Genomic DNA, 26,743 nt, shown 5'->3' with positions numbered 1-26,743 from the left:
AATAAGTTAGAATTTTTAAGGAGCATACAGCTAGAAGTTTGGCAGAGCATTAAACCATTCTAAAGTAGATTTAAAGCTTTTAATAACACAACTCATTGAAATGAGAATTTCAACATGAAATACTAAAAATTATGAGTCTCTCATTTATCTTTTAAAGATACGTCCCACATTTGGGCCACTGTCTAAAAAGGTGATTGACAGGGAGGAGATGTACAAGGGAGGTGAATTTCCAGCATCAGAGCGGTAAGGGATATGGGGTTGACCAGTCAGAGGCCTGGGAAGTCCAGGGTCCTGTGCCACAGGGCTAGCCAATCAGAGGCCCACAGGGGTGGCAACTCAGGCATCCTGACTCCAACCATCCAGAGCTGTGTGCCTACGTCCCAGGTCCCTACAGACCAAATCTCAGTAGAGCGTGGGTTAAGTGACTAACCAAAACCAGGAATGGTGATAATCTGTTCTCCATCACCAGTAGCAACCATTTCTCTCTAAGTGCTAACCTTGCCCCTCACAGAATTAATTTTGCATTTGATTTCAATGTCTAATGAATCCAACTTGGAAAAAGAAATATAGGCAGAAGAAAAAGGAGGCTGGTTTGTAAAACTCAATTATGGTCCACTTTGCTAAAACATTCACAAATTATCTGCCTGCTTCAAAACGCCACAGATGATATAAACAATGAACTGACAGAGCACTTCCGTTTAAATACCCATTTCTGTGCTTGAAGTCTTGGTGCGTCTTCTCATCTGAAACTTTTCTGCTGCTGCATCAGACCCACATTTTCATAGACTCTAGCATTATCTTCTCTCATTCTGAAAAGAAAAGAAGACATTAATAAAAATGCAGACACATTGTTCAAGCTTCCATGATATTTACAGGGCACACACTCCATTATCTGGGGACTTGTTATGGCGCAGACATCAATCCTGCCCCCCGGAGTTGACATTCTAGGAAGGGGCATCAGACAGAAACACACAGCAAAATAACTGTGAAGTAAGAACCTTGAGTCCCTGTGCTCTCTGGGGTTTGGAGGAAGGAGAGTTGTTTTCCAGGAGGATGGAGCAGGGAGGCCTGCATGACGAGGCACTGGGTTAGACCTTGAAGAAAGCTGGGACGTGTGCATACAGAAAGGGACGGTATTCACTGCAAGCAGAGGATCGGAATGGGCCAGAGCCCCATGAAGGGAAAACGGTGGAACTGTCGGGCAGGGACTGTAGACCCGTTCAGCCCCAAGTCTGGCTATGTGAAGGTGAACATGAAGCTGCCTGGCAGTGCAGAGCCCCAGGGTGCAGGGCCGGCACATCAGAGCCCAGACTCCGTCTCACCGAGCAGAGTGGAGATCAGAACAGTCCGGCAGCACGAGGAACCCAGCAACTGTGGGCACCCGCCTGAGAGGAGCAAAGCGGCTGGGGTCTCCTGGGTCTGCACCCTGCAAGAGGGCCTGTTAGTCCCAGGCAGGCTCCTGGTAACAAGGGAGTCGTCAGAGCTAATTCTGTTGAGCCAACATGTGGGGAAGCTTTCTGGCAAGGACTCGGGGGCCTGACGTGCTGGTTCTACTGCAAATTACTGCAGATAGCAACTTAAAATATCAACTCTCCCTGTCAGTCCGCTGGGAAAGAAAAGGCAGGCAGAAGGAAGAGGCAGTTGGTGAAGAGAACACTTTAGCTCTATAATTTCAATGTTAAAGAGAAAGCAAATATAAATAAGAGCCTTATATATGCTATGGAAAATGCTTACATAAAGCATTAAAGCCAGTGGGGGTTTAAAAACCCACAACAGAAGCAAGTAGAGATAAGAGTCTTAGGGGAAAATCAAAAGCAAGTGTTATACCAAAGAGTGACTTTAGAATATATAGAAAAATAACTTACAATTGCTATTCACATGATCGATTTAACAAATGTTTTCCTAACACATGTTTTAGTTTAAACAAGGAGTTGGCAAAGGTTTTCTGTACAGGATCAGAGGATAAACAGTGTTGTCTCTGGGGGCCACACAGAGTCTCTGTTATATATTATTCTTTGTGTGTTGGAGGAGGGTTTTATTTTTTTTTTAATAATTCTTTAAAAACCATCCCTGAGCTGTACAAAAGCAGGCTGCGGCCCAGATTTGGCCTGGGGGCTGTAGTTTGCTAACCCCTCGTTTTAAACACCCAGAGTAGATTTCTGATGACGGTGGAATATGAGCAGACCATGACTGCGTTGACACAGTGACTGTCGATTTACTGGGTTTTACGTAACGAAGAGTCTTAACACATCAAAAGGGGTGTTACCTACCTCTGAAACGATCCTCAGCCCTTCAAACAAAAAAATCTTAGAGAACCAGCACTTGATATATTTATAATCCCACAGACTCCCTAGTGCAGCAAGCAACCTTCAGTTTAGGTCAGTTACAGTTTAATTTAGACAGCCACTGATAACACTCACCCATCAGTGAAGCAGAACACGCACCGGGGGAAGGCACGTGCTGCAAAGACTTGTTATTTTTTAAGCTTTTCTGTAGGATTGTGTTCAGGTAAAAAGAATTTCCTTCATTTCTACTTACTCTGCACAGGATGGCGTTGGGGTACAAGGTGGGAGGGGACTCTGATCTCCACTTGCCTGGTCCGTTAGGGAATACTTAATATTTGTGTATTCGTGCCCTTTCCTCTTGCTTTTCTGAAAGGTGAAGATTGCATGGATGAAGAATCATGACTTTGTTGAAGGAATAAAAAGTAAAACAGGCATTTCACCGAGAGAGACAGACAGACCGACAAACAAGCTGGACCGTGAACACTGATATGTTGACCAAATGTCAGGGGATTCACCTCCTCCATGCAAATACATCATATAGGTAAAAAGTACTTTTGACCCATACAATTCAAAAGCAGAGGGAGTCATGCTTTAACAACTTGTTGTATTAAATTAAACGTACCAGTTTCTGAGCTAAGAGAGAATTCACACTTTCTTTGCCACATTAGCATCTAATCACTTCATAGTTCACTTGCAACACATTTAATGATTTTCAAGTAAACAGGTGGGAAAAGAGTTCCAGAAAGAAATGCACTCCAAGTAAAAATGGCACACAGGTGGAAAAGAGGGTAGCATTCTTATCAGAATAACACACCTTATATCTTCCCCACATTCCACCCCCACCCCAGAAAAACCCTAACACCTTTCAAACTTTATTTTCAGCCTCATTAAACTCAGGGGTTGGAAAAAAGGCAAAGAAAACCAGTAGGATGTAATCTCATCTCACACTCGGGACGAACTGCATCAGGTAAGACTTCTGGTTAGATGATTTATCATTCTTTACTCCTAAATCCACCAATTTTTATCCACAATTCCAAAAAACGAGTCCATTACGTTATCATCATTAAATAATGCTGCCTTTATCACAGGATTCAAGAACAGCAAATTATTAGAAAGGATATCTGTATCAAATATTGATTTTCATTCACTGCTGGTGAGAGGGTAAACTGGTACCATCGCTTTGGTGCAAAATTAGCTGCTTGTCCTCCACTCCCTTCTGCCACCTGCGACCATGTGGAGAAGGAAACACCCTAAAGGACAGTCAGTGGAGTGACAAGACAATGTACCCGGGTCCCTGGATGACCCTATGTCCCTGCCCATAACCCGACCCCCCCAATCATCTGCTAACTCGAACTTTTATATACAAGAGAAATAAGCTCCTATCTTGATTAAGGCACCATTATTTAGCCTCTGTTCAAACAGCCAAAACAATTTATTAAATAATAAAGCAGTCATTACAGAAATTAGTATCTAGGAGGAAAAGCTGCAAGAAAGAAGTCCAAGGAGAAAATGTTTTGTTTAGTCTATATAGTATTATAATTTTTTGAAAAACTGGTTTTAAAGATCTAAAGGTCTTTTGAATAATCACCTCTAAATAGAAGCCACAGACCTTAGCACTGAAATACTGACTTACATAAGAAATAACTTTTTTAAAGATACAGTTTACAATTAAGTATTAAATGGAAGAATTGGCAAAGAACATTACTTATTTAAAAACTAACTCTAAAGTTTAAAAATCTTAACTCATTTTTAATAAAAAATTTAAATACACAAATAAACTGAAGCATAGTTGCTTTCTACTCAACACTTTTTTTAAAATGTGGTTAAAAACAGTAATAAGACATATCCTTGTAACAAAAATTTTTAAATATATGGTACAATATTGTTAACAACTATCGTTGCACAGGTTTCTAAAACTTTTTCATCTTGCATGACTGAAGCTCCAACTCCCCATTTCTCCCTCCCTATTACACACTTTCTTAAAAATCAAGATCAATGTTTCTACATGAAGTAATGACAAAAGAATTTTCCAGTGAGGAATAATTAATACAAATGGAACAGGAATTACTTCAATAAATCAAAGCAGCTCAAGGAAAAGCATAAAAATGCTTGAGCTTTTTAGCTTATTTTGAAAAACAAGAAATAACCCTAATTCACAAATCAGATGTGTTTGTTTCTTGGAACCATGACAGCCCAGGCTATCTTGTAGATCAAGAAAAATTCTCAGGGAGTAGGGACAGTTTTGTTTCATTTCATTTTCTTTTAGAAGGAGGGTGGAGGAAAATTTATTTCAGAGGTCTAAAAAAGATCTGAAATTGACCTATCCTTCACCCAAATTCAATGACATACCATGGTTACCAAGTCTCTTGCAATGTTTATAATAAATCTTATGGCCTTTCCAACTGACACACAGCCAAAGTTGAGAGGAGGGACTAACCATGAGGCTCTAAAATCATCTGCTATTAAAGATGTTTCCATGTGAAGTCACCACTTACACTCTTAAACCTTAAATTACAAAAAAGCCCCAAAGCCAAGGGTAGGAAGAGAGAGTAAAATGAAAATGCTCTTGTCTGGGTTGCAGAGCGACAAAACAACACATCCAGGGTGCTCTGGGCTCAAGGGTCAGGATCACACACACCCTGACTCCATCTACATCTGATCACAGAATCTTACTGGTTCTTCACTCCCCATACCCACTGTCGGCCCCTGGTTATCCTTCCAAACCACCATCAGTTCTCACTGACACTGGTCGCCCCGCAGCTGCTCAAGCCTGGTGCCCACCCATTCTTCCCACTTAAGCCAGGGCCCTTTTTTAAAAGTGAGGATCTTTTTATGTCACTTCCCTGCTTCAAAATCCTCAATGATTTCCTATTTTCCTTGGGATAAAGTTTTAAATCCATAACATGGCCTGTAAACCCACCCCCTCAAAATCTGGCCTCTGTTGACTTTTCTAACCTCCTCCAACATTGACCCCACGTTCTCCCTCTAACTTCCTCTACTCCAGTCTTACAGAGTTATTGCCATTTCAGGAACATGACAACTTATATTCCCAGGACCTAGCATAGTGCCTGGCACATAGTACAACCTACTTTAATTAATAAGGAAGGGAATAAACAAATGTGGAAACACCTTTTCATTGGACCAAGGAGGTTAAGGAAGATATGTGAAGAACCACAAGGCTAGGGAAACAAAGCAGTCAGGACAGATGGCGGCATGGGCTCATGTTAAGGAAAACTTTCTGTCCGGTGAAACAAGCTCCACAAGACAACAGCCTTATCTATCTTATTCTATTCTATCTTCAGTATCTAACAGCGTCTGGAACACAAAAGGTACCCAAATGTTTACTCAAATACAGAAAGCTGAAAGGTAATGGCTATACCAGGCCAATTTAAGCCTTGCTGTCAACAACTTAAATTCAGCCTGCGTTACTACGTTTCTATCCCGGCTCAGTTGTGATTACAGAATTTTTTTTAATTGAGTTATAGTCAGTTTACAACATTGTGTCAATTCCTAGTGTACAGCACAATGATTATAGAATTTTTTAAGGTAACTTCTGTCCGACAGTACGATTCACTCAGAGAGACTCCAGCCCAAGTCTCTGTACCCTACAGCCTAAAGGACGTTCCCTATGGGATGTGGAATTACTTTCTTCAAAGAAGAGCCGTCATTCCACAGGGGTAACAGGTTAGCAATTCTCAAACTACTTTACATGCATACTAGGGTTGAACAATTGAGTAAATAAATTGCAGATTAAGGGAGCCAGGTTTCTCCCAGCTAGAGAAGTTATAAACAAGTGAGGGAAAGGCTAGAATGAGCCGCACAGTACTGAATTAGAGTCAGAGACATCACTATGAACTCAGGTTTAACTTACTATATATACACACGTAGAGAAATAATTATAGATTTGTGTGTATATGTGGATTATAATACAGACATTATTTCCTAGCTCTATCCCAAGGCCCCACCTGAAAGGACCTAGAAACAGTAATACCCAGTAGATTGGTATTGGGATGCTAAATACTACTCTTCAATAAGATGCTAATATTAGGGAAAACTGGAAGAAGGAATATACAGGAACTCTCTATACTATATTTTTTGTGAATCTAGAACTTATTTCAAAATTAAAAGTTTATTTTAAAAAATTATATATATAATAAATATATATAAAATTATATATTTATATATTATATATAACATATTTATATATAAAATATGTATATAAATTATATATAAATGACAAAAATATATAAGTGATATATAATTATATATATATATAATCATATATATAGGATGTTATACAGAGAGCTGCACAAGAACAAAAATTAATTAGCTAATAGGCAATTCAAAGACTATTATACCAGTACAAACAAGCACACTTACAAAATAATACTCTTCAATAAAAAGAATCAGGGCTCCTTTATAAAGTGTCTGGGAAAATACAAGATGAACCAAGATCATCTTGTGTTGTCAAAACAAGTAAGAAAATAATAAAAAAAAAAAGGGGGGGAACATATCAAAAAAACACAGGAAACTTGAAAAGGCTCCTACTAGGCAAACTTGGGACAGTTGAAGCAACGAAATAAATAATATTAATGGATTAGAACCCATTCTGACATAAATAAGTAAAGGAATAAAGAAATAAATAAGGGAGAAGGGAAAGCTCTTCCTTATAATAGTCTTCCAACTAATAAATGAAAAGGGAATGATGGAAACAGAAAATTGTCACTGGGCAAATGTCACAGTGGGTAATTTTTCCAGGCCAGAATTGTGAATGAATGTAAAATTGGTAGGCAAAAAGTATGATGAAAAATTGTTTATTTATATAGTCTCAAGTGTCTACCTACAAGATATTAATTAAGAAGGGGAAAACAGTAACCTGACGGTGGAGAAATCTAAGAGACAATGCCTTAATCAAGTGATCAAAATTAACACCACCAGGAGTGAAATAAACCATCTCATCTCCTGATGAGAAGGACCGGGAACGGCACAGCATCACTTCTGAGACAGTCCTATCAAAATGCCTGGCCTGAGTCTAATCGAGAGAATACATCAGACAAGTCCAAACTGAAATTTCACTGTCTCCAATTCGACCAAATTGGCAGTTCAAACTCCTGTGTGCTATTAAGAGTGAGGCATTCATTTAAGAGATGGAATCAGGATGAAGAAGGCCTGGATCAAAACTGGAACAGGCTGGAAACTTCGAGGCTCTGAGTTCTAAGCTTGCCATGTGAGCGTGGGGAAATCCTAGCCTTTCTATGTGGCCGTTCCCCGATCTGTCAGGCCAGGTGCTCCTCCCTGAGCTACTCCATACTGAAAAATCAGAGTTGTGGCACTAGGAATAATTCCTTTTCAGAGAGGCCCTTCCTGGTTGGGGACTTGTTCCTCACTCTCAAAAGAAGACAGTTAGCTATCAAACGGAGAGCACATCCAAGCTGCCCAGAAAACAAGGAAAAGCCACACGCCAGCCTCCCGCCTGGTACCTGCTCTTCTTCGATCCTGCGCTGTAGTGTTTCAATATAATGCTGGACGGCCATATAGATGAACCGGTACTGCGCTTCCGTCTGGACCATCCCTGACCTCTGAGACCGCACCATCTGAATGGTTTTGGGAACGTCAATGTCGCAGTCGACGCCTACAAAGCAAGCACCATGAAGCATCAGGAAGAACCATGGAGCCAAGGTGAAGCAGTTTAATGCACAAATTTTAGCAGATTCAGAGACAAAGCAAAGTTAGTCTTTAATGTTTAATGGAACCCGTTCCAAGGGCTACAGCACCAGCCTCCTGTCCAATAGCAATCACCCAGGGAGATTACACAATAAAGTGCTGGAGGTGACGGTGCCCCCACTTTGCCACAGCACCACCCCAGACCATCAGCAACAATTAGATGGCTGGCTAGAGACCCCTACAGTCTGTTCAACAGAAGACCACAGCAGTGGGATCCACACCAAAAGCTCAAACAGCATCACTTCTGCTCTCCAGCAAACATACTGAAAGGTAAAGTCTTCAGCCTAGATTTTTGTGAAATATTTTAACCATCAATTCTCTTCCACAGGCTATTTTCACCAGCACTTTTCTTCTATAAACTAAAAACAAGAACTGTAGCTTCTTGCCCTCTGGATGACCCACCTTTCTCCCTGATGATGTCAATAAGAATATCAATCACAATGAACGTCCCCGTCCGGCCAATTCCAGCACTGTGGGCAGAAGGACAGGAAGCAAGGACAACGGGGTCATTCTTGAGGGTTTTATACTCAAAACCAAGCCATTAATATTAACAAAAACAATGTCTGCTCTTGGGAGTATTTATAACATTGTCTATATTTGCAAATATATTAGTAAAGAACATAGGGCCTTGGACTCAGTCCATTCTGCACTTGGAGGCCAGCTTCCCCAGCACAAAATGCCTGAAGCAAGTCCTTTAACCTCTATGACCCTCGGTTTCCTCATCTGTGAAATGGGTTGCTGTGAAGATCAAATATGAGTCATGTATGAAGAACACTGAGCTCAGAGCAAGCACTCAATAAATGGGAGCTTCAAAAAAATTGAACAAATAACCTTTCACACACATCTACTTGCCCAACATATGAATAAGATTTAGGAAACCTCCCGCCACCCCCCACCCCAGCATAATCACAAAGCCCAAACTTGGGCACCAGCAGCCTGCAAACTCTGGTGAGGAGGCCACGGGCACGGCTTCTAGAAGACTGGGTGGGCAACAGTCCGAATCTTCTGAAGCAAACGAGCGTATTGTCAGGGGAAAAAATAGATCTTATTTCCACAGAAAAAGAGAATAGAACCACTATCAAAGAGATAGTGTTACTATATTAAAAAAGAAAACCAAGCAAACATTACCAGGCTAATGGCCCCTTGAGAGCAAGGACAGTGCTCCCCACCCTCTGCCCCACCACCCCAGTACCTGGCAGTCCTGTAAGATCTAGGAGAAATATACTTTGGGGCCAAAGTGTCCCTTAATACAGTTTATCTATGCCTCAAACAGAGGTTAAATTTTTCCCACATAAAAGAGTCGGGGGTGGGCAGGCCCTGGGCATCAGGAGACGGGACAGACTGTGGCCCAGAGGCGGGAGGGGCTGGTCACCTGCAGTGAACCACCACCGGCCCCGCGTCCATGATGCTCTCCTGCTTATGGTGGACCTCCTCCAGGAAGTCCAGCACGCCCCCCGGGTCGCTGGGCACTCCGTGGTCCGGCCAGGTCCGAAAGTGGTACTGCCAGACCGTTCTCTCCGTATTCCCCTGGAGTAGAGCCAAGAAAAACCAGAAAAGAATTAAATAAATCAAGGGGTTGAGGAAGCACCCAGTTCCCATCTTCCCAACGTCCTACATGAGCCAGGGGAGCAGGCCGTCACAGGTCCTCCACCCCAGTGTCCCACCTCTCCCCTCCTTTTGGGTCCAGCTGAGTGGTCCTGGGGGCAACCTGTTGCCTCTGTCAGAAGAACCAAGATGTCTGGGACAGTGATTTGTCCTTCAGGAAGCTACAACCTGAGTCATCCCCTGCACCATGACGGCAGGCAACGTCCCTGCTCCCCCTTGTCCAGGGGCAGCTCAACTCACCAGGCAACCAAGGCCTCTGGACTCGAGCTCTCCTCCCACCAGATGGGAAAACGGGTTTTCCCTCAAGATACTTGCTCCTCTTTATCTTTTTATACCTGGCCCTCCTCCTCTCCCCCAACACACTTTTCTATTATAATCTCATGGTATTTAAGCTTCTGTTTGGTGCAAAGCGGATAAGAAGACGGGCTGTGCAATCAGATGGCAGGATTTAGGCCCATATCCCAGCACTCACATTCACTGTGGCCCCTGGACATCCCTAGGCCTCAATTAGGAAGTCTGCAGGCGGGCATGAGAATCTCTGTCACAATACCGCTGTGAGGGTTACACAAGGCCACTGCGCAGCAGACAGTAAGGGACTCGGCACACTGGCACTCTCCTCTGAGCAGTGATCATTCATAAAGGTAACAAGGGCACCGAGACTACAGAAAACCATACGCATCGTGTTCCGGGTCTGCCCAGATCAGGTCACTGTGACAGTGCTATTCATCACCACACCTTCCTCGACACCTGGACACAATCCAAGCTAAGGGGAGAGACTGTCCACAGCAGCATCCATCACCAGCGACCTTCAGAACATCCAAGGAATCTGAACTACAGCTACAATTAATCTTTTCTTAAATCATGTGCATTTAATTTGCTGAGTCATGAAAAGATTGCTCTGGATGTTACCAGTACGCTAAATATCGGGGCTACAAGAGTCACAGAAAGGACAGGGAATGAGAGAGACCCAGCTGCCCTGAGCATCCTCGCTCCTCCTCCTTCATAAATGGCCACTGAGATCCCTGCCCCAACTCCTCCCTCCAGGCGATTAAGAGGCTTAAGTGAGATCACGTGACAGCACTTTAGGAAAAATGGAAGGTGCTACACAAAAAGCAGATAATCTGTGACCAGCAATGCTGGAGAAATGATCTATCCTATGTCAGCACCCACATCCAAGGGTGCAAAATACAAATCCAAACGCCAGCATTTCCTGTACCTGCTACTCAAAAATCTCTGATAACAAGAAGATGGACAGTTTATCACTAAAACTAAGAAAAACCTATCTGGCATCTTTGCCAATGTCCTCTAACCCTCTCCCTCATTTCTGCTTGACAGTGACACTTCTCCAGCTCTTCTCCCTGTCTCTGCAGTCGACTGAACCTCCACCCACTCCCCATCGGCAGTAGAATTGCACCCCCGCTGATATCAGAAGCTCCCACATCCCACCCGAGACCACAAGCCCCGAGATTTCCGGCTCACTCCAGTCCCTGGACCACCTCATGGAACTCACCAGACCACTGAGCCCCTCCTCCACTCTCCGCCTGCCTCCTCCTGCCCTTGCTGCCCCCCTCACCCAGCTCGGACCCCACGCCCTATCCTGACAGTCACTCTCCATCACAGACCTCCACTCCCTCCACCCGCTCTCCATCCACTGTATCCCCCCCACCCCAAACCCTCAGCAAAGCCCCAAGCCTGGACGAATCCAAATACCCACTTTCTCTGTTTTGCACCCAAGGAACAGTATTCTTGGCACAAACTCACACGAGGTGACTGGTATCGCTGTGTCTACGTTCACCACCTCTACTGGGTACACAGCACTCCCATCTTCCCTCCTCGTCCAACCCCCACCCCTGCCTCCCTGGCATCTGGCTTTGATGCCTCAAAGGCATCTCAAACTTTCTATGTCCAGGAGGTCGTGCTACAATCTACCCCTCTCCTCAAATCTGCTGCCACCCACCCCACTTCTCAAGCTTTAATGCCACCCTGGCCCCTCGTTCCCACATCAAGTCCCTTCCCATTTACCTCCAGTTTCCTCAGCTGATGTTCCTCTTCCCATCGCCCCCGCCATCACCCTACCATCTTGAACCTCTTCCTCCAGCTGTTCAGACCTCTGCCACAGCGCCACCATCCACTCAGATTCTAAACCCTAAGATGTCTGAATCACCCTCCTCCTCCAGCCAAGCTACCCTGCACACTCTGCAGACTTCACCACTGCACCCTCCACAGGCTTATCACCTCCATCACTTCTCTTTCAGAGTTTATGGTGGCATCTTTATGTAATATTCATTTCCAAAGGAGGGAAAAGGAAGAAAAACGTGGAGAGGAAGCCATCAGACCCAGATCCCTGTGCAGGCCTCCTGTTAACAGGCCTCCTGGATGCTGGACACCTTCCGTCCCAATCCTCCCCCGGGGCTGCCGGATACCTTCCTGACACCCGTCTCCGCATGTGACCTATACCTCACGGGTCCCATACCAACTAATGAATAAAATTTACATTTCTTCACATGAGAGTTAAGACCCCTCCTGACTTGGTCCCAACCTCACTCACCCCTACTCCCTCAATTCCCCACTTGCCTTCATTCCCTATAAATCCTATTTCCCTGCTGTTGGCACTTCAGAGCCCCGGTCACAATGACACCTCCATCTGGGAGGCCCTCCCCACACTGTCTTCTTCCACATAAACCTCACCCTTAATGGCCCAGCCTCTTCTGAGATGCTCTCCCTGATGCCCCAGCTGGAAGGAAGCCCAGCCTCAGCAGAAGCACAGCACCTGAGACGTGTGACAGCCGGCGTCTGCTCTAGAGCTCAGGAGTGTGTATACACGGCTTCTCATGGCTGCAGGACTGTAATTCTTTGAGGACAAAAGCTGTTTTATTCACCTATGTGTCCCCAAAGGATCTTGAATAAATCAGCCCCTCTAACCATGAAATTAAAATGAATCCAAATCTAAAGCTACTTTGTAAAGTCAGTCACTCCAGGGACAAACCTGAACTGCATGCAGTTAAGACCTGATGTCACGGAATTTGATCACTAATAAGCCTCAGGGCCTTTGCACTTGCTGTTCCCTTGGCTTAGAACACGCCTCTCTGACTCTCTGGATGCTCCTCCACCTTTGAGTCTCAGCTTATGTGGCACTGCCTCAGAGAAGCCCTCCACTTTACTCCTCCTCAGTCTCTAACACACCGTCCCGGGGCTTTCACAGACTGAGCACAACTGGAACACTTAGTTGGTTATCTGCTTCCTAACTTTCCACCTCCCTAGGCTCTGGGAGACCAGGGACTGTGCTGGCCTTGTTTGCGATGTTCCAGTAGTAACTCAACTGTACTGGGTACCTAAGAGGCGCCCACTAAACAGATGTTGGATCGGTGAGTGGATGGATACGTGGATGCATAAAAACAGGAGTAACCGCACCACCCTGGAATGGCGCACACCCGACGCAGTTATCAAAGTCTCTAAAGTACGACAATATACTTACTTGTCCAACCTTCGAAAGTTTAAGTTCTCTCAATGTATAATCGTGAGCGGCACTTTCTTTGACGTTCCTGACGCGCATGACCCCGTATTCTTTCAGAGCGTACTCGTCAGGCCAGTATTTGACACATTTACTCTGGAAGGGATCAGAGAAAAGAGAGTTAATCTCTGTGAACTCTGACATGAAAGCCTAAACCAGCAGATAACCAGTGTTCAAGTCTTGCTTAATGACCACTAGCATGGAAAATGACCTGTCTGGTGTCTAACTGTTGGTTTTCAAAGGAAAGGAAAGGAGAATTCAAATAAGAAAAGCAGGTGTGTGGAGAACCAGGGAGCACTGGGAAGAGATGGCCGCCTTTGTAGAGTTGTCTGATCTAAGCCACAGGTCAGAGGAGAGTCAGTGCTCATTTATTTCCCTCTAAGGATCCAAACAGACAGAGAGAGGGGGGCTACCCAGGCTGAGGGTGCTGTTTAGAGACCACTGAGTTTTGAATTCCGGAGATCTGCCAGTCACTCTGCAGGGACGGCAAGCAGGGACTCTGGAGGTGGATGGGCCGCCCCATGAGCCAGACCGTCTGGTTCCCTTCCACACCAGTGTAGGAGGCCTCCATGCCTTACCTAACCCAAGTGTGAGTTAACTCCAGCACAGAAAGGCAGCCGATGGGGTTTTGAACCAGCTGCTTTTTCTATATCCAGATCCATTTGATACCTGCTACACACGCCACCTTCACTTAACTGGGTGCCTGAGAACACCATGCCTGCAACAGCTGCTGGCTTCAGAGCAGGCAGACTGGAAATACGGCACCAAGAGAATCATTCTCGCTGCCGAAGAGGAAGCTATGTCGCTCAATGAGAGATGAGTCTGCACATATCTGGTGATGCATCCTGGGCAGAGAATGAATTTGTGTCTTATTTTTCCCTGGGAGCAGTCACCCACACCACTCACTTTGCACAGCCACCAGCAAGAGCAATGTACCTTGTACATTAGGAGGACAGAGAAATTCACCATTATGAAATGAGAAATATGAGAGCAGCTGCAGACATCCCCACAATCAATGAATAATTGAAAGAAAAAAACGTAGTAGGAGGAACGTTCAGCAGAAGAATTAATGGACAGTGCTACTTTTTTGCTTGGCATGGTTTATGTGGTCTTTTATTTATTATTCTGAATTCAGCTTTCCCTCTAGTATTTTATAGATCTAAATACCTCTTTGACAGATTTGATACAATTTTTATTATCTCCAAATAAACACTTTTACTATTAAGTGTATGCAGTGTTGTCACAGGCCGATCAATTCTGAGGACTGCCAGTTGCTCAAGAGAACACAAGTTAAATCACAAGTCCTAACACTGTAGCTGACTCACACATCTGCAAACTACTGTGGCCCTCCTCCCAGTTTCCCAAATTCTGATGTAAACCTTGGCAAACAAATTCTAAAATGTGAGCACTGAAACTTTAGCTTTCAAATTAAAGCCCAGGAATCAAAGGGAATCTAGAGGCTGGTTTTTCTTCTGTGCACTGGGGGTACCAACAGAGGAGGTTATCAGAAAAGGCCTGTGTGGAGAACGAAAGCCCATGGTGCCCTCTTCTCCAGCAGCAGGGGGAAAACAGGGAAACAGGCACAGGCCAGGGGTGGAGGGAAGGAGCGGGGCAGAGGGACCCAGCCCAGTGTCTGTCTGTCCTAGGAGCTTCTGACAGCTCTTCTGAAAGAGACCAATCCTGATCCTTCTGAAGTGACCCAAGAACCCTCTCTTCACAGCCCCCAAGTCCTCCGAGAACAGGTGGCCTCCTACAGCTGCAACCAGGCAACAGGCAGGACAGAGGCTTGGTTTTCCCTTCTGTCCTTAGGGCAGGTGGACCCTCACCCAAAGCAGAAACTATGAAGACGTTTTAAGTTGTCCATTAATTCAAGAACATCTAATGTTACTGCAGGCAGCCACTGGAGGAAGCCTTTGTTTCACAATGACCAGATCTGGCCTCAGAGGTATTCAGAAGTGTAACAACCAGCAGTACAACAACAAAAATCTTATAAAATTACACTGCCCTTCACAACTGATACGAAAATTACATCAGGAGGACTAAAATCCAAAATCACCCACTTGTCTTTTTATGGGGTATGACTGCTACATTTCATGCAACTTTTATATAAACCAATTAAAGTGTATCTAAAAAAGAATTTTAACTAGAACACGGACAAAAACAGAGAACTTTTCCACGTTAAAAAATCCACATGGATGGGCTCACTTTGGGATAACACAGAGCTGTCACTCAGCAAGATTTGTCTGCTTCTCTGTAGGTATGGAATGTTATCACTTTCAAAACGCTGAAGTGTCATGAAGAGTGTAGGGAGATGGGTACTTGGCACACGCTGCTTGAGGGGGTGTGCCCTGGGACAACCACGCTGGAGGTCAGTTTGGCAGAATGCATTAACGCTTACAACATGCACACCTGGCAATTCCATGACCTAGCAATTCTCCTTGACATCTAACCTCAGAAACACTTGGCATGTACACATAAAAGCAAGAACAAGACTGTTCACTTCAGCACTATTTGTAAAAGCAAAGATTAAAACATTTAAATGCCCGATATATGATGTTTAAATAAATTATGACACACTCATACCATGGAATATCACATGAATACTAAAAAGAATGAGGCAGGCCAATATGTACTAACAGAAGGAGTTAGAACATATATATAGTTGTGGGGCGGGAGGAGGGGAGGAGAACCCAAGATGCACAATAAGGTTACTGTATGACAACACTTTTTCATACAGTACTTTTCAGAAAATAGTACTATATATTTCTATAGGTGCAAATGTAGGTAGTAATGCGTATAATACATATACGTAAGCAAATGCCAAGAAGACAGTATAGAAGAATACGTATCAAACTGGTAACAGGGTTTACACTGGACGAAGGACCAAATTGGGTGGACAAGGGATGATGACAAAGGTAATTTTAACCTTAACTGTAATGTGTTTGAATGCTTGTCTGAATATATTGTTTGCGTAATTCTAAATAATTTTTTAAACGCTTAAAAGTCGTAAGTATAGTTCACATGAGCAGTGAAATCAGTGTTTATTAATTAGCCCTCATAGGCTCTTGAACGTACCAGACAGGCCTTCTTACGTTCCCTTTATAACCTCTGCTCCAGGACACAATGAAGTAACAGGGACTGGGTTTACCCTTACACAACTGGAAAACTGGAAATAAGGTTAGTAACAAGGACATTGAAAAATCTCCTATAAACATATCCCATATGTTCAAAAGGTATAGTAACTGATGTACATGTTAAGAAGAGAGACACAGACGATACTAAAAAGACTCCAAACTTGTAGAAATGAAAAGGACAATGTCTGCTATGAAAGTTACACTGGATGGGACTATCGGCAGATGATACACTACAGAAGAAAAGATTAACTGAAAGATGAATAGCAAAAGAAACTTAACCAAAAGGAAACACAGAAGGAAAAAAGTGAGCTGAAAAAAAAAAAAAAACAAACAAAAAAAAACGAAGGAGGACAACTTCCAACAGCCTAATATACGTGTAACTGGTGTCCTGGAACAGGGTGGGGTGGGGTACCAATTTGAAGAAATAGTAAACATTATTCAAATTTGAAGAAAACTATAGATCCACAGACCTAAGAAGCTCCATGAACCCTGTGCAGAAGAAACATAAAGAAAACTACGCCAAAGTATGTCAGAATTAAATTTCTCCTCCTTTTTGTCCAGAGGGTCAGTTAGAGGGAGCGAAACTTGTTTATTCAGTTCTTAACGTGGTCAACCTCACACGTCCAATACTTTAAAAATAGTTTATCAGAAGAGTATGTAGGATACCTTTCCTCTTTCCACTTCTTTCGTTGTCATGACAATCACTCGAGAGTTCTCTTGAAACACCATCCGCCAAAAGTCATTCACTGTGTTTTGCAGGCAGCCTTGCGTGGCGATGTAACTCTTTTTGGGCTTTGAGTTGTTGCACTTGGTTTCAAATTCAGGCTAGAAATTTAAGGAGAAAATCCTTCAAACATTTGACAGTTGCTTTCAGGCCACAAGGAAGGATTTAAAATACAAAAATTTGGCTCGTCAGGAAATACCATGAAAAACAAAGTTTACCATGATAATATTTGCGTTGATGTAATCTGAAACAGGCTCATTGGGATCACCGTCATGTAGGACAACCCTGGTATGGTCAACTGGAAGAAAAAGAGACCACAGTCACAAAGGCACTCAGACCTCTTCAGGACAAATCAGTTCAAATCAGTTCACCCTCAACCCAGTCCAAGTTCTGTTCATTTAATGATAAAACAATGTTAAAACTGAGTATAACAATAATCTGAACACCACTGGATGCCTCATAATGCTTTTCCTTCCTTTAAGGAGAATAAAGTAGCAACGTCAGTTCCTTGGTTTTGATAACGTATGATGGATATACAAGACACTATCACTGTGAGAAGCTGGGTTAAAGGGTACGTGGGAACCGTCTACATATTTTTGTAATTTCTTGAGTCTAAAATTATTTCAAAACAAAAGGTTTCATTATAAAACAAAAGGAAGAGTAAAGTACAGATAAAATGACATGATATCTGAGATTTGCTTCAAAATATTTCAGGGAGAGAAGTACATCAGAATACAGATGAATCAAGACGGGGCATGAGTTGACAACTGTTGGAGCTGGGTGATGGGTACGTGTCGGTTCTATTTGTTTGTTTATTTGTTTTTTTAAACTATTCTGCCTATTTTTGAATATATTTTAAACTTTCCATAATAAAAAGCTTTTTTCTTTAATGAAGTAGAATTAAATACAGTATCTAGAAAAGACTCTGATGACAGTATCTGCCAACAAATTCTATATAGAAGGACATGGTATAAAAATCTGCGTGTTCTACTAGGCAACATACTTTACACAGGGAGTTAGTGATACAGCTGTATGTCTTAACAGAATAATGTTCTTTTGCTCCATGCTCCCCATTTTTAAAGAAATAAGAGGCTAATCAGAAGAAACATCTGATTGGGATCTTTAAGGGAAAAGAGGGCAATAATATTCCATTTAGATACTTCCTACATCTTACTAATGAGTACCATTTAGACCTCTTGAGCAGAAATGAAAACTTCAGATATAGAGGATGATTCCTCCTCAAGGTCATTAAGACCATGCTGTGGCTCAGACTGATTCTCTGTAAATTTCTTCTTGTCTTTTCTCAGGATTATCAATGCCTCCACATCCTCCCTTCCTCACCTGCACACATTACAAATTATCTCTATGGATGTAACATACATATACACCGTGTTATGTGCACACATATACAGAAAGAGAGAGACTGTACTACACACGCATGTACACACACACATGTACGTGGTTTGAGTTTACAATATCTGACAAAATGGCTCTGACCTGATGAGACGTTAGAGCAATGCTCGCCAATTTGTCATGCTCCCCAATAAACTTACATAGTTTTTGAACGCCGAAATATATACACATACCCACAATCATAGATATAAACAAGACTTATTTTTAAATTGGGTAAATTCATTATGCATGTCTTGCCATTATCAGGTTTAAATTTTTCTTTTTTCTCTTTTTTTTTTTTTTTTTGGATAAAGCACATAAATCAAGAGAAGTTCTACATGTTCCTTCCGTGCCCCCTGGTGGACTGCCTTGTATAGCCCGCTCTGGAGATCCTGCATTAGAGCGTGGGGCTAAGAGCAGTGACTTTGGGGGCTCCAGTACCAGTTCCCCCATGCACTCCCACGTGTGACCTTGCTAAAATGGTCTATAAGGCGAGAACAGTCAGAACACCTGCTCTGCATGCAAGCGACATGGATTAAGTGAGACGTGGACGCAGGGTCTGGCAGAGTCGGCCCTCAGGAGAGGTGAGCCGTGACAACTGCCTCATGCCATTTCTGGGCACCTGGTCCAAGGCCTACATCTTTCTGGGCCTCCTTTTCCCCTTGGTTCAGCTCAGACTCTGCCTGGCAGCATCTGAGTGTTAAAGGAGGCACTGCTTTGTGCATATCACAAGGCCCTCTTCTGAGCAAACCATAGGTATGTACCCGAATCTGCAGTAACTCGAGCTCCAGGGATGAGGGGGAAGAACAGTTGGAAGAATCATCAGGAGGAGCTTGTCTGTTCCCCAGATGAGGGGGAGTCCCAGAAAGGAGGTGAGCCCTCCCAAAGACCCATGGGCTGAGGACTGCAGAGCAAGGACATAAGCCTGGGTCCCCTGAGGCTCCTGGTGTGGCCTGACCCTGGGAGATGGCAAGCCTTGAGATTATCTCTCTGAGGCAGACAAAGCTCATTAACAGAAGAGGAAACAGCCATGCTCCAGCCTCCTAGTGGCAATTTTATCCATATCAGCATCACAGGAACTCGGTGAACGAGGCCATTCAACCCCACCACAATTATTTTGGAAACCACTCACCATTAAAAGAAGCTAAGGCCTCGGATCTGCTGAGAAGGCACACGGCCCCCAGAAAAGTTACAGAGATGCTGGGAATCAAAATCTCCAAGAGTGACTATTTCTGAGAAATACAGTGATACTTACAGGGCAGGATGTTTTTATATCTATTTTTGTTTTTATTTTCTTGCCTCTGACCCTCTTTTCGGCTGTAGAGAAGTTTGCACTCCTGTTGTTGTAGTGTCTAGAGAGAAACAAAAGTAAACAGTATTATGGATCAAAAACTAAAAAAAAAAAAAAAAAAGCCTAACCCAGTATTTCTGCTTTAGGGAATTTATCGTAGGGAATGTTCAAGACTCATGACATAGTAGCTCATCTTAACGCTGTATCCACAGTGGCAGAAACATCAAAAACAACGTAAATGTCCAACTGCAAAGGGCTGCCTATATCACACTTTCATTCATTCATATAAAAGAACGTTCTGCAGCCACTTCATTTAAAAGATTTGCCAGGAGACTACTTAATGCCTTGGGAAGTATTAACTGAAAAAAAGGTCAAACTTCCAAAACAGTGTCTTACATAAATCACGTCTGCACGTGCCCATGTATATGGGAAATGGCAGAAAGATATACTCCAAAGAAGCGATGGGAATGTTTTTTCAGGCCAGTAGGACTATGAAGGCTTTTTCTTTCTTTCTTTCTTTTTTACATTGTTTTTTACCTTAATTTTCTACAATGAATAAATATTTATAAGAACAATTATTAAGTATGAATACCAATTATTAAGTACAGGCGCCAACGAGCACGGGTGTATAGAATCCAAATAACAGATGTGATCCATGTTCTTGAGGAGTTTATAATCTGCCTACTTTTACCATTGATTAATTCAGAGCAAGCCATACGTCAGTTCTCAAATTCGGATTCTGGTGGACAGGAGAAGTGGTTTTGGTAGCACGGTATTGCGGGCGTGCAAGCTTTGTTAGCAAGGCTTTAGAGTCGACCTATACCTGGGCAGCCAGCCTGCGTCTTCACAGACACCAGCTCCCCTATGTTGTCAGGAGAGGGAGGGCCCTGTACCCTCCCCAGCCAGAGACTGAGGAAGAGAATGCAAGTGGTCAGGAAGGGTGTCTCCACCGGGAAAGGAGTAGGGACCGTAATCAGGGAGAGAAGAGCCTGTACCAGGCTGCCGCCCCGGGGCTGGGCCCAGGGGAGGAGGGACGTGGGGAAGAGAGGAGGACCAGCTGCAGAAACAGACAGGAAGTCGGCGCAGCCAGGCTGAAGCATTTTCAAGGACTAGGTTGCATTATCAAAACTGCCAAAAGTCCCTCTTCAAGGGGCCAGTGGTTTCAAACAAGCCTAATTTATAACAGGAAATCACAAATGGTCAAATCAAGAAAATGAATTGCAGACTAAAAAGAAAAAAAAGTTTTATATATATATATAAAATATATATTTATATATGCTAAAATGGTTATCCCTTAAAGGTTTCTTTCTCTACAAGGAGAAGCAAAGTCAATATTTCATAACATGGCAGCCCTGTTATATTTCCATTTCATTTATCTGAGTTTTATAGACAGGTACAGAGTCAGGAGTTTAAATCGCTATTTGACTCTTGGTTTCAAAATGCAGTATTTGGCCTTGACACACAACTCATAACCAAAGTGTTTGGCCAGCTGAAACCTGGACAAGAATAAAATACAATGTATGCATAACTCTGGCAATCAGACAGTCATTCAAAATTCTTAAATAAGCTAAGACTTAAAAAAATACAGCCATTTGCCTTCACGGAGCTGGCATCTCCTTTAAACTGTGACCCAGCCTTAACTGAGCAACACTGCTGCGTTAGGAAGAAGGTTCAATCTTGATTTTCAGGCATTCAGGTGAGGTTCAAAAAGAAGTTCAAACACTATGAACTGAATCCATCACTTAAACATCAACCAAGTGAAGAGAAACACCCGACAAAAGCTGCAAGGGGGGAGGGGGTGTACACACTAGGAAGTAACAAGGTGCTTGATTGAAAACAAAGTTAACAGCAAAGCCTTCAAGTGTTCACTTATGAAACACACGTCAAGTGACGCCCCAGCTGCGGAGGGCACGTTGCCAGAGGCATCTCTAGAAAAGGCGAATTTCATCCAGTCTCCCTGTTGAGTCACCTTCAGTTTCTCCCTCTGCCAAGATCAAGTGCAAGCTTTTCAGAACAACTCAGTCCTTCTTGTCTCTGAGCACGTGGAGGCCTGCCTCTAACCTCTGCTTCCTCTTCGCCAAGTTACCCTCCTGCCTGTGCCTCAGTTTCCACAAGTGCAGAGCGAGGATGACCCTAGTCACCTACCCACAGCTGGTGTAAGAGTTCAGACGCACTGTCCGGACTCCAGCCACACTAAAATATACATAAAGGTCTTGAACTCACCGTACGTCCTCAGGCCTTCAGGTTCTTGTACCAGCTGTCCCCTCTGCCTAGAACTCCCTTTCTCTGCCTTGGGTACCTGTGAATGGTTACGTTTTACGTATTCATTAGGACCCAACTCAAATACTTCCTCCTCTGGGAAGCTTTCCTGACCCACTCAGCACCGTGGAGCATGACTTCCTTGTGCCTCCAGATACCAGTGCGCTGCGTGCAGTACCTCCTTCTCGGAGCACGCTTGTCACATTGAACCCCAGCTGCATCTCTACAATATGTCTCTTGTGCTAGAGAGCATGGACCACGCTTGTTTGCCTGCAACCAGCACAGCACTGTGCACAAAGCAGGCACTCAAAACGTATTTGCTGAATGAACAAATACACACAGAAGGGGTGGGGACAGACAAACCACAGACTCTCATTGGTGATGGCCTCCCCTGCTGACACTGTCGACCTGGATTTCAACATAAAGGAAAATCACTGTAGGCAAAACATTAAAACAGCATTTCCCAATCTTTGCTCATTTGAAAAGCATCTTCAAGATGTGCCATCTCGGCACACCACCTATTATCAGCTGTTTTCTTAAACTGACCTTCTCTTTTTCCCCTTCACAGTATGTATTCCAGAAGGAAACTTCACATTACTAGCACACATGAACATCAGTATCACTTGCCATATACAGAAAGTAACCAGAAAAAGGAATATAATAAAAATGAAATACTGTCAAATTCTACCTAGATACCATTGCATGTCTGAGGTTTTTTGTGAAAAAGGGACACCACCCGCAGGTGTTCGAGGTAGATGTTAAAAGCATATTAAAACTATACTCAGACCTCCTAAGCCACGTCAAAAGGAATAGACAAGGGTTAAAAGAGAAAACCTTCCTCATTTGCTAATTCAATCCTACTTACTATAGTGGGTTACGACCGAAAATCAGCACACGAGAACATTCAGCCAGACTAAAGCCAGAGTTCCAGGCCAGGGAAAGCCTCATCAATCCCCATGGCACGTTGGCTGGACCTTCCACTCAGGGCAGCCAGAGGCGTTCCTCATTCAGCAGTAAGTTACCCATCACCTCTTCCAACAGGATTTGAGATGAACAGCACACAAGCTGAGCCAGTTTGGGCCCCAAGTCTTCCAAAAAGGACAGGCCCAGAGGCCCTGCGTCCCAGGCACAGTCGGGTGCTAACTGCCAGCAGCTGGCAACTGTCATGGATTGATAATCACTCAATGTACCTCTCCCCACAGCTCCTTCCTCAGTGCCTATTAGCCCATTCTCATCTGTTCCTGGGGCCTAAATTGCTTGAGCACATTTCATAGCACACAGTGGAAGGCTGCTATCCATCTAGAGGGAGACTGAAAAAAAAAAAAAGGACTCAGAAGTTGTCACTTTCCATGCTCTACCCGCAGAGGTTCCCCGAACACCCGAGATAATCAGTGACCACCTGCTAAGGGGCACCTCCTCCCCAGCACCAGGCTGATGGCTGGAGGAGGCAGAAGAGCCAACAAGCCCTGCCCCTAGGAAGTTATAATCCCTTCATGGTTTCTCTTCACAACCTCCCTCTCACCAGCAGTGCTGGGGCACCAGAAGCTGTGAATGACCTGTCAAGCTGAATGTCACCGTCTCCATCCCCATTCTCCACCGGGCCTGGCAGGATGTTAGTGATAAGCGTTGGGACAGGCAGCAAAAAAGACACTATAAAGCTGGGGCACAGGCTGCAAGATACCTTGTTTTCCCAAGTAATACAACTAAAGTGTGTGCACCCCAGGATGAATCCTCAGAAAGGACCAGGCTAGTTACAGTCACCTGATTACATGAGTCAAAGCTGATCAACAAAGGGATTATGTCAACTATTAAGCCTTTACAAAAGGCATCAAGAGAGTCGATCCTCTGATCCACGCTGTACATTAGGAATGCCCAGCAGCACGACCAACCACGGATGCAACAGGTGTTCATGGTGCAGAACCAACTGTCCCTTATATTTATGGCTGCTGAACACCCCTGCTCCCCACACCAGGACCCTTGCCAGCCTAAATGCCAGCAGCGGCGTCCCAGTCATTGTGGTGACCAACAGACACCCTCACGGTCTCCCAAAGCCTTCCGATTAAAGACCACTGGAACTGGCTCTTGGCCAGAATGTCAATGCAAGTGGAGAAGCAGGATCAAAGAAAGACAGACAGTCAACAAGTGAATGGCAGAGCCACACAGCCTTGTGCACCAGGACTGTGGCCCAAGAATTTGCCTGCACTGCTCTGAGCAACAGGGACAAACTGTTACGGGGGAAAAAATGATGCCACTAACCATGAAGTCCAGACCAAACTGCACAGTCACTTTACTTTTCAAAACAAAGCTACCAAGGGTGGGAAGGGAGGAAACAATGTTAACAAAATATTGATACCTGTTAAAACTGAGTGTTGGGAAAAAGAAGGTTCATTGTTCTGTCTTCTCGATTTGGGGGCGTGTGAAAACTTCAATAACACAAGGGTTTTATAAGCCAATTATAAAAAATCAAAATGTAAAAGCTCCTGCGAACTCTCCCCCAAGCCCGCTCGTGGCCAGCCTCCTGAAGGAGAGAAAGGGGGCTGAGAGAGGCTGTCAGGCAGAGGTCCTCTCTGGTTTGGGGCCCACAAATAATTACGAGGACAGTGGTAACCACCTGGCAGGCTCCAGAACCCGGCCTTCCACCTGGTCTCAATGAACTTCTGTTTTCCTTTGGCATCTGTCCTCCACACAGAGAACGCTGCGGTTTCTCACTCCATCCTCTTTTCTGCACACTCGGCAGTGTTACCAGGCACCAGGGGCGGGGGAGAGCCCCCACTTCCAGACACCACGCTGCAGGGCCTGTCACCATTCCCCTGCAGCGCCCTCCGGGAATGAAGGGGCAGCTGGAGACTCGTCACCAGAGAAGATCCCAACTGATGGGCCAGCACTTACAAAACACCGTGAGGGACAAAACCAACCCAAGATCTGGTTCCCTTCCAGGTACTTGTAAGTCAAGTCACCTCCTTCCTCCGACAAGGTGAAGTATAAGTAGAAATACAAATTGAGAAGATGCGGTCCCCAGAGGAGAACAGGTTCTGACATAGGAAAACGCAGCAAACAGCACAAGACAAATCTATCGCTAAGTGCGTAATGAACTACATGGTATGGAATTTTAGGGAGTGAGATCCACAAGAACAACTGAAGCAGGGTTCTGGGAGGCGCCGAGGCAGGTGAGGGACTGAGATGAGTACAAGTAAGAAAGGAAGACATCCCAGCAAGTTAGGGATGCGAGTGAAGGTGGCTAAAGGGCCAGAGTTAGTGGGAGGGTGAAGGAACCTTGCCCAAGAGTCTGGAAGCTGTGTATTGTAAGTGGTGGGAAATGAGACTGGGTGGCGAGAGGAAGAAAAGCATCAGATGAGATCCCCATCTCTGCCTGCCGCTGCCCACCCAGGCGGTCCTGGGCCTTGACCTCTCAGAGCATCCAGGGACACAAAATCTACCTACCTCACGAGATCTGGGGATGCAACAAGATGACTCCCCTAGCCCAAAATGCAGCACCAAGTAGACAATAAATACTCGTTCTCTTCATTCTCTTCCTTCCTCTAAGATCAGAAAGACACCCAGGAAAGAAAAGTCAACAGGACCTGGTGGACGGCAAGGTATAGGAGGAAGAGGAGAAAGGTGAGTTAAGGGACACTCTGAGGATTCCAGCCCACAGGGTCAGGGAATAAACAGGACAACCACCAGAGACAGAGAAGTAAAAGGGGGCATTTGGTTTGAAGGGGAAAATAACAGGTCCCATTGTGAGTGCTTGAGTTTGAAGAGATATGACAGCCAAGGAGAAGTATGGAAGGCACCATTGAAAAGGTAAAACCAGAGCTCAGGGGCAACGTGAACTTAGGGGTAATCAGACCAGGGTGAAAACGGGTGTACTCCCCCATGAAGAGCGAATTTAAAGCAAGATGAGTAGAGGGCCCAGACAAGGTCTTGGAGAACCCCCAGGGTTAACCGGTTAGGGAGAAGAAAAAGCAACGAACAGCAAGAAAGGCACGAGGGAGGGAAAGAAGGAAAAAACCAGGCACAAACCAAGAAAATGGTGGGAATGAGAAGCTGGACAGCTGTCTGGAGAGCAGCACACAGGAGAAAGAGGCGAGAAGACTATTTTAATCACAATAAGAAAGCCGTTGATGTCTTCTGAAAGCGTCCTTCAGTAGGCTGGGGGAAGTCACACGCGAGGTTAGAGAAGAAAGGGACTAAGAAGACATGGAGGCTGCAGCACAGGCCCAGGGGAGGGAGGAGACAGGAGGACAATGGCAGGTGCAGAAAGCTGCAAGGTCGCCCAAATGCAGAGGGGGAGGTGTGGCAGAGAAGTGAAAGCACGCGCCGTACCTCTGGTTCTCCAGTAAAGCTGTCAAGTGGCTCCAGCAAATGAAAGCAAGCCAGAAGAGAAAAACGTGACGCTGGAGGGGCACAGAACAAAAGCGATGGCAGGGAAGAGAGGGGCTGAAGGAGGAATAGTTCCAAGGAAACAAAGGAATTTCTCCACAGTGGAGCCTGTGGAATAAAACCCCGTAACCACGGCGATGCTCTGCCCCCAGGAGGGTAGTGGCCCTTCTGTTAAGCAACTGGCAGCTCGGGCTGGGATGCAAAATCCTGCTGACAGTTCAAGGCTGCCATCCTGGAGCATTTTTAAGCACGAGGTGGGAATCCTGGTTGGAGGGCTGTTGTTCAACATGGCACTGCTTAGTCACCAAGGGGAAGATTTCCACTAGAAATCATCAGCAAGAATTATTATTCGAGACACAGCTTTGGGGTACAGTTAAAGCCTTGTCTCCGTAAAACCTAACCATGTCGAACCAGAACTTGTAGCTCCCCTGAGCA

The 26,743-nt window shown here is 44.5% G+C and overlaps 1 protein-coding gene across 4 annotated transcripts in view; it reads right to left on the bottom strand.

The window, feature by feature from the left end:
- The window catches only part of PTPN11 (protein tyrosine phosphatase non-receptor type 11), a 61,480-nt gene that overhangs the window by 4,067 nt on the left and 30,670 nt on the right, over positions 1 to 26,743 (bottom strand). For 2 of the 4 annotated variants that reach the window (XM_045506471.2, XM_010969617.3), the window contains exons 7-15: positions 19,631 to 19,727; positions 17,202 to 17,281; positions 16,926 to 17,084; positions 13,090 to 13,221; positions 9,382 to 9,548; positions 8,412 to 8,479; positions 7,766 to 7,917; positions 2,539 to 2,651; positions 707 to 809 (exon numbers count right to left, since the gene is read on the bottom strand). In XM_045506471.2, coding sequence (XP_045362427.1) covers positions 740 to 809; positions 2,539 to 2,651; positions 7,766 to 7,917; positions 8,412 to 8,479; positions 9,382 to 9,548; positions 13,090 to 13,221; positions 16,926 to 17,084; positions 17,202 to 17,281; positions 19,631 to 19,727 — 1,038 coding nt within the window. In that variant the 3' untranslated portion in view covers positions 707 to 739. The remainder of the gene's footprint in view (positions 1 to 706; positions 810 to 2,538; positions 2,652 to 7,765; positions 7,918 to 8,411; positions 8,480 to 9,381; positions 9,549 to 13,089; positions 13,222 to 16,925; positions 17,085 to 17,201; positions 17,282 to 19,630; positions 19,728 to 26,743) is intronic. The other 2 variants (XM_010969618.3, XM_045506472.2) reach the window with 1 other exon arrangement.

Source organism: Camelus bactrianus, chromosome 32 (genome assembly GCF_048773025.1).
Source record: "Camelus bactrianus isolate YW-2024 breed Bactrian camel chromosome 32, ASM4877302v1, whole genome shotgun sequence".
Lineage (NCBI taxonomy): Eukaryota > Metazoa > Chordata > Mammalia > Artiodactyla > Camelidae > Camelus > Camelus bactrianus.
This window is presented reverse-complemented; position numbering and strand designations above follow the sequence as displayed.